General features: G+C 40.6%; 1 protein-coding gene across 1 annotated transcript; it reads right to left on the reverse strand.

Annotated features, from left to right (window-relative positions):
• Nucleotides 1-243: 243 nt before the first annotated feature.
• On the reverse strand, nt 244-7153 carry SCRN3 (secernin 3; the record flags this gene model as incomplete). The annotated part of the gene is made up of 6 exons (XM_008945601.1): nt 244-399; nt 1211-1391; nt 1739-1901; nt 4373-4585; nt 5672-5871; nt 6942-7153. Coding segments are annotated over 6 exons (1125 nt in total), but the record flags the coding sequence as incomplete, so codon positions are not given.
• Nucleotides 7154-7252: the final 99 nt, after the last annotated feature.

The raw sequence follows: 7252 nt of genomic DNA on the forward strand, positions 1-7252 counted from the left end.
ATTCTCATTGCATCTCCTCTTGACAAAATCAGTATCTGCTGACAGCTTTGTCACGTACAGACAAAGCCACTGCCTAACTCTTAAGAGCCTTTTCAGCATTGCTTCATACAAACAAAAGCTGTCTGGCCTGAACATGAACTGTCCATACTAACCGGTATATGGAAAATAAGTTGTAATCTATATAGCCATTTGATTAGAAAAATTAATCCTAAAATTGAATTTTGCCAATTTCAAACAGTAGTTTTAGCTATATATTTTGAGTTCTTCTTCTACACACTGTGAAAAAAGGTTAACCACTTGGTTCATGTCGAGACATCCATTTTGCAGGATTGATTCCATTTCACTGAGCTTCCGTTTCTCCAACTCCTGTATCTCTTTCAGCATCTGTTTACCTTGGTCCTGCAAAAAGAAACGTCTATTTCACTAAAAATTATACAGAGTACGTAGTGCTCACCCTAACAAAATTCTGTTCTGCTGTCCTTACTCTCACCTCTTAATAGTTTCTAGGATACAAATTTGTGTTGGTAGAAGTTAGGACCATGACAACTTTTCTTAGATGTCTTTTCTGATATCTAGCACTCACTTTATCTCCCTGCATCTTTGTCTGATGGATTGAAAATAAACAAAATGAAAGCTGCTTGAAGTATTTATGCTATCAAAACTTAAGTGGGCATATGTCTTATGTTTTAGAACATGTCTCTGTAGCTAGGAGAGCTGCTGATTTTTGATCATCAACTGTTCTACACTAAGCAACTCCCACTCTGCTTCACCTTCATGTCCAGCTATCTTTGTGATCTTATTTCCTTTCCTGTCCATCCAAGCAATGACAAAAGGCATGCCCTGCTTACTGCCTGAGACCAGGGTCCTGAAGTTCTAAGTGCTCCTGCCAGGGGTCGTGCGTTTGCCTGCGGCTGCTCAGGCATTCCCCATTATCTGACTGGTGCAAGGCTATGTGTGCCCTGCTGCTTTGCAAGATGAGCCCTACAGATACTTGTCTGGGCCTAGGCCTGGGAGTACAACAAAGTGCTAGTTCTCATTTTTAGTGTTTGAAACATATGCCTGCCAGATGCCAAGACAACGGGCTTCTGCTGCACTATGCAGTTCTTTGCGGTCCATCAAAGGGCATTAAATGGTATCACATTAACAACATGTGAGCAAGGAACTTATATAAACCACCTGCTTGCATTGAAATCTAATTTAATCAACGTACCTTGGTAGTTTCCATAACTACAGCAGCACTTTCATGTTTTTTATAGAGCTCATGTCTTCGATCGGGCTTAGTCTGAAAACGTGGTTGCTTCTTAACTGGATCATCATGACCAAATGTAGGGGAGCTAGTTTTTAATAACTGAGTAATACTGGGCACAAAAATAAAAGGCTTGAATACAGACCTAGAAAGAGAAAATAGAACAGAGATCCTTTCCCATACAGTTTTGTTAAAATTGTTGAGTCAGTAGCTTGCTGTATACTTCCTTATTCTTCTAATTCCTTTTTTAAAAAAGAAGTCTTAGTTTAAAATAAAAGAAAAAAACAAACAAAACAGTCAGTGTCATAGCAGTATTTCACTAAGTAAGTTGGTAGACAACATTAGTGTACATAATGTACCTTATGTTCCTTCTTGTGCTTTTTCCAGGGGAAAAGAGAATAATAAAAAAAAGGAATTAAATTACATAAATCGCAACACTTTTTCATTTAGATATTTGCAACTTTTTATCATAACTACTTGCTGCTACACCACCTTGCAGGATCTGGAGTTCCAGTAAAGAAGTGAACACACGGCAGATTAGGCTGCTGAGGCAGTACAGACACCATGCTTCCAGTTGTCATAAATTCACCTTCCATATTAATGCCACTCTCTTTGTCACGAAGAATTTCCATCATTACTTCAGATGTGATAGATCCTATTTAAGATACAAGACAATCATTTACCCACAGTGCTACTTATAATATCAACTAAATGACAAGCTCTGTACAACTGGCTGCTTTTTCCTTAAACAGGCAATGACAATTTTAGTTTGTCTTTGTTGGCAGAAAAAAAAAGAATCATCCTAACAGCATAACTTAATAGGTAACACACTTAAAAATATTATTGTCTTCCCCGAAGTATTTATTTCAAAGAGTAGGTGACAATGAGCTATAACATTTATGACTTAGAGAAGAGGGAGGACAACACCACATGATGTTTCCTAGAGAGGTAAAATACATATGGCTAGCAAATGATCATTAACACAGTAACTTTTCAGATGAAAATTAGTAGCTTGGATTAAAGGCTGAACTTGATGAGCACTGCGTGGAAGTAAAGATAAATCACCATAGCAGTTACTGGCAATTGTACACAGTTAATACCATCGTGTTGCTCTGGAAATTTTAAAAAAATAACTCTGCATGGATTTTGTGTGTACCTTTGAAAGTGAAACACCAAGACTGTTTGGTTTGGTTTTTTTTTTTTGTTGTTGTTGGTTTTTTTGTTTTGTTTTTGTTTGTTTGTTTGTTTTTTAATCATCCAACCTTCAGAAGCACTTAAGTTTCAAGCTGACAATTGAAAGGATGCACTGGGCTAACAACACATTCTCTACTCAGCATCAACAAACGACAACAGTACATCCATTTGTAAAGTCTTAACTACCAATGTGAAGTAGAGTGCCAAATGTCTCTAGGAAAATAATTCTTTCTTCTCAGTTAGGTGGAACAAAACCTTTTCCACATCTGCCATTGCATCTAGTGTTCAAATGACACCACCATTTTTAACAAGGTGCCATCTCCCATTTAATATTTTAGTGTTTCCCTCACTGAAGTTCTAGCTGCATAAAATTAAATTTTTAAACTGCTTTGCTGTTTCCTCTTAAAGCAATCACTCTGCTGCTAAGTCGGATGTCTCCAATATTGTTTTTTTAATACACGAATCAAATTGCCTGTAGGCAGGCATACAGCACTACATTTCACCAAGAAAACATTCTTAAGTATTCCCACAGTTGACTGGGAAAGTCAGAGAATTCAAGACATCAGCAAGCTAGATGAATCAAAGAAATTAAAAGAAGCAACAGACAGTTTGTCAACTGCAAGCAGGAAAGAAGGTATTGTGTATTTTCTGCTAGACTCTTTTTTTGTCATTTTGTGTTCCTGAAATGTTCCCTACTTTTTTAAATGTATGTAATATTTATCTAAAAATGGTCTTTCCATGGTAGGCAGCCTGGAAAACTGCAATGCCACTGAATGACAAAGCTGGGAAGGACAGATTAAGAAACCAGTGATTTTACTGATGCTGTAAACCAAATAGCTTTTAGTTAGGGCACCTATTTAAAACAAACCTAAACAAACTGAAACCATATGAAGCTGATAGCCTGAACAACCAGTGTGATTTTTAAAATGGCTCAGGTAAATGCCTGAAAATGGGGATTTAGAATGAAAACACTGATAGAATCTCAGCATTGTTGTAATACAAGTAAATACAGGTATTATGAAAATGCTTTCAGTATTCAGAACCTGCAATTCCCAAAATGAATGTGGGATTTACACAATGACTAGAGCAGGATAGCAAAAGGTCATTCATTCTGATGCATTAACTAAATGCTAAACCTGGTCTGGCAGAGCTCAGCCAAATAAATAAAAAAAAACATAGGGGTGCAATGTAATTTTGGTTCAGATTAATTACTTCAAATGAGCAAGTGAATACAGATGCAGCAAAAACCTGCCAGGTGGATTCAGTCAGAAGGGAAGTAATAGCTTCTTTCTACAGAGGTCTGAAAAATAAGGCACTAAGTGATTAGAAGCACCTGCTTAGAGTACAGAAAATTATTTTTTTCTGCTCTCAGTGTCTTTTATCACACTGCACAAGGTTAGAGGAGCAGTTCTAGTGAAACTACAAAGATTTAAAAAACAATCTCAAATATAAATTGAAGATACACATCCAAATGCTGAGCTGTTGTCCTAGGCCTGTACGAATGGTAAGACTGAAGATGTTCATACAGTTCTGTTTGTTGCTGCAAACCACCGGGATTCTGTTTTAACATCTATTTTTTTCCTTTAGAAGTACAGTAATAACATATACCCTATCAAAGTGTTTTAGAGCAGGTCTTACAGAGTATTTAGTGGTATGGTCATAATGTGACCTCCCATGTTTTTACTGTAGCTGTGTGTTTTTGATATTTGGCCCTTGTTTTAATTTTTCCTCATCAACAAATTGGCAAAAATGGATAGAAGTTTTCAAGTTCAACCTTTCTCCTTTAGGCAGAAAGTTCTCAAGTAAGTTTTGGTTCACCAAGTCTTGTGAATGAGTACCTGTATCAGATGTCTAATCATTTATGAATTTAATTAATGTAGCTCACTAAGTGCTTTGCATACCTTTTTAAAAAAAATATATAAGAAATGATACCTTTGTGTTTGTTCAGAAGTTTATAGCCTTCGCAATATCGGCTTCTGGATGTGGTCATTCTGGCAGTGTTTACAAACGAATATGTGGCAGCGAAATCAAATTCCTTTTCCCCATCCCACCAGCCCTTGCTTTTGGCATATTCCTTCAATTCTGGGTGTTCTCTGTCAATCTTGGTTGTGATAGACAGCTGGTTGGAAATATTCCGTACACCTCCTGTTCGTAAGGTAAGGAAAGGATCATTTTAAGACACTGAATGCTTTTTCTTGATATTTTGTTTATATGTAGCTTGCTAAAGCAAACTATGCACTGAAGAGTTTCCTACAAGATGCCCGAGCCTTGTGGTTTATTTTTGGCCCTCTCTCCTTGGCTATATGCATCCTTCTGTTTGAAATTCCACTGCCACTCAGTTCTGACTCATACTTCTATTGCCAACATCAGGTTCTGTCCTGATAATTCTCATATTTACGTTCGTTCTTAGACCTCCAAAGCCACAGCTTGTCCTTCTAAGGCCACTGGAAGAATCAGCCTCTTCCAGGCTCAATGCACCAATCCTGTCACCAAATGAAGCTGTCACTGCCACCACTGTTAAAACCATACATACTGCTGTCATTCCCATGCTGACTTTCTTACTGTCCTCTGTTTTACAAGTGTGGAATCGTGACCTGCGGAGCGGGGTGATATGTTTTGCTTAGCATGAACAATCAGTACAGGCCTTAGTTTCTCATAGGCCTGAGAAAGTCCATGAAACAACCTTGAATTAGGAGAAGAGCAAAACAATGGGAGATAAGGAGCTCCGCTGGTGGTTCACCCAGACAAGACTGATAAACTTGGCAAGACTAAATTCAACAATCTGTACAGTGACATAAAGGCTTGCAGAGCACGTGGACAATAACTGTTATCCAATCTGTAGCTCAGCTTAGGCATGTGAACAGGCTTGTTAACCTATGGGGTCTGGGGGGCTGTCTCTTGTCTACTACAAAAGGCTGTAATACTTTGCAATAAATGGATTCGACTGTGAACCCCTACGGAGTATGCGTCTTTTCTCCGCACCCCTTCCCGACATACAAGTGCAGAATTGGTCATCTCTGAGTCTGAAAAGGCCCCCTGTGACTTGGCTCCTCTGTGGAACTGCTAGCCACTCCACTCTGATGCCCTGGGAAGCAACTCGTGCTGTTTACAGGCACATGTACATATCTGGGGGCTAGTCTGATGCCTTAATGAAATGGTAAATGAAAAGTGGAGCACTCCTAATCATCACTGTATCCCAAATGTTTAAAATTAAGAGCACCATCTCCCTACCTTCTACCTTTTCTGCTGCCCAGTATTTTCCTGATGTCTCCAGCACCCATGCTTCCTTTCTGTCGGCGATCAGAAAACTGTTATGGTATGTAAATGCCACTTGACTCTCCATACAATTTCCTCCCTGTCCATATTTTTCTAGCAAATCAACTATGACAGTAAGAGCCTTTTCAGCTGTGTCCGCTCTCTCGAGTCCAAGCCTAAAACAGAAGGAACATGTTATCTTTGGAATTATAAACTTTACATACAACTATTCGGCCTGAGTTTTCAAATTAACTTGCAATGCTATTTCTGTGTGTGACTGTCCTGGTTTCACTGGGCCAGAATCACAGTCTTGCCATCACACTCGGTATAGAAGGGGAAGTTTGCTGATTCTGCTCCTCAGGACTGCTTTCCCGTTTATTATGACCACTGTACATTTGCTGGGCTGAGTAGAACTTCATTTACTTTATACTGGCATTGATATTATTTTGGCTGTTTCATTAGATCTGTTTTCATTTTGAACTGTAGGTTTTCTTTTCCTGACACCCCTTCTTGGCTGGGGAGAGGTCATCAGGTGATAAAGCAACTGTTGCAATTTAGCCCTGGATACAGGCTAAATAGAGACAGTACCTGATGTTGGTACGATCTGGTAAGGGAAAGGAGCGAGTCATCTAAAGGGGTTTTTTGAAGTGAGTCCTCTGTGTCCTTGATGTGGGGAAAAACAGCAAACGGAAATATGAAAAAGCTGCCAGGAAACACCTTCAAGTTTTAGACTGGGGGGAAACAGTACCAAGGAGAATTGACTGAGTGCTGTAGATCAAGGGGAGTTAAGTTACACTGGCACCCAGTAAGGCAGGCATAAGAAGTTGTCGCTGTTTACATGGAAACGTGCGGCCAAGACTGAAACTTTAAAATACGTGTGTGTGAAAGATAGAGGAAATAGGAAATTGGTACAGACCCAAGAAAAAGGCCCGAAGACTAGTTCCCAAAGTTTACCTGTGCTCTTGTTAAAAGTCTTGTTTCAGTTTAGCATAAACCTTGTAGAAAGAAAAACGTTTGGCCATTTCCTTGTCAGATTCTGCTCTAGCACCTGATGCCTCCCCCAGGCGCAGGGCAGGGATCTGACGCCTGTGCCAAGAAGTACTTATTTTTAACCGCGACTGGAACAGCAAAAGGGACAGGTGTGTCCTCTGAAGCACCTATTCCCCCGTACTACACTACACTCGAAATTCCCGTTTCAAAATAAATTCCGAATTCGGTACCATTTACCAAAAGAGGCGGTGCCAACCTTACGAGGTCCATGCCGAGAAGCGCTTCGCGGTAGCAGAACTCGTCTCTGCCCCACACCGCCTCGTTGCCGATGCAGACGCCGTGCTCGTTGGCGCCCATCTCCGCACCCCAGAGCCAGGAGGGCCGGCTCAGCACCACGGCGTGCGTCCGCGCCACCTGCGCGACCGACACGTAGGTGCACTGCGGGAAGTCAGAGCACACAGCGGTTACCTTTCACCCCGTCGCTTGCGCGAGGGTCTCCCCCTTCGCTAACCGGCCGCATCGCCGGCGAGAAACACGCGGCACGGGGCGGGCGGGCTTTGGGGTTCG

This window comes from Merops nubicus, unplaced genomic scaffold, assembly GCF_000691845.1.
Source record: "Merops nubicus isolate BGI_N331 unplaced genomic scaffold, ASM69184v1 scaffold13658, whole genome shotgun sequence".
Taxonomy (NCBI): Eukaryota; Metazoa; Chordata; class Aves; order Coraciiformes; family Meropidae; genus Merops; species Merops nubicus.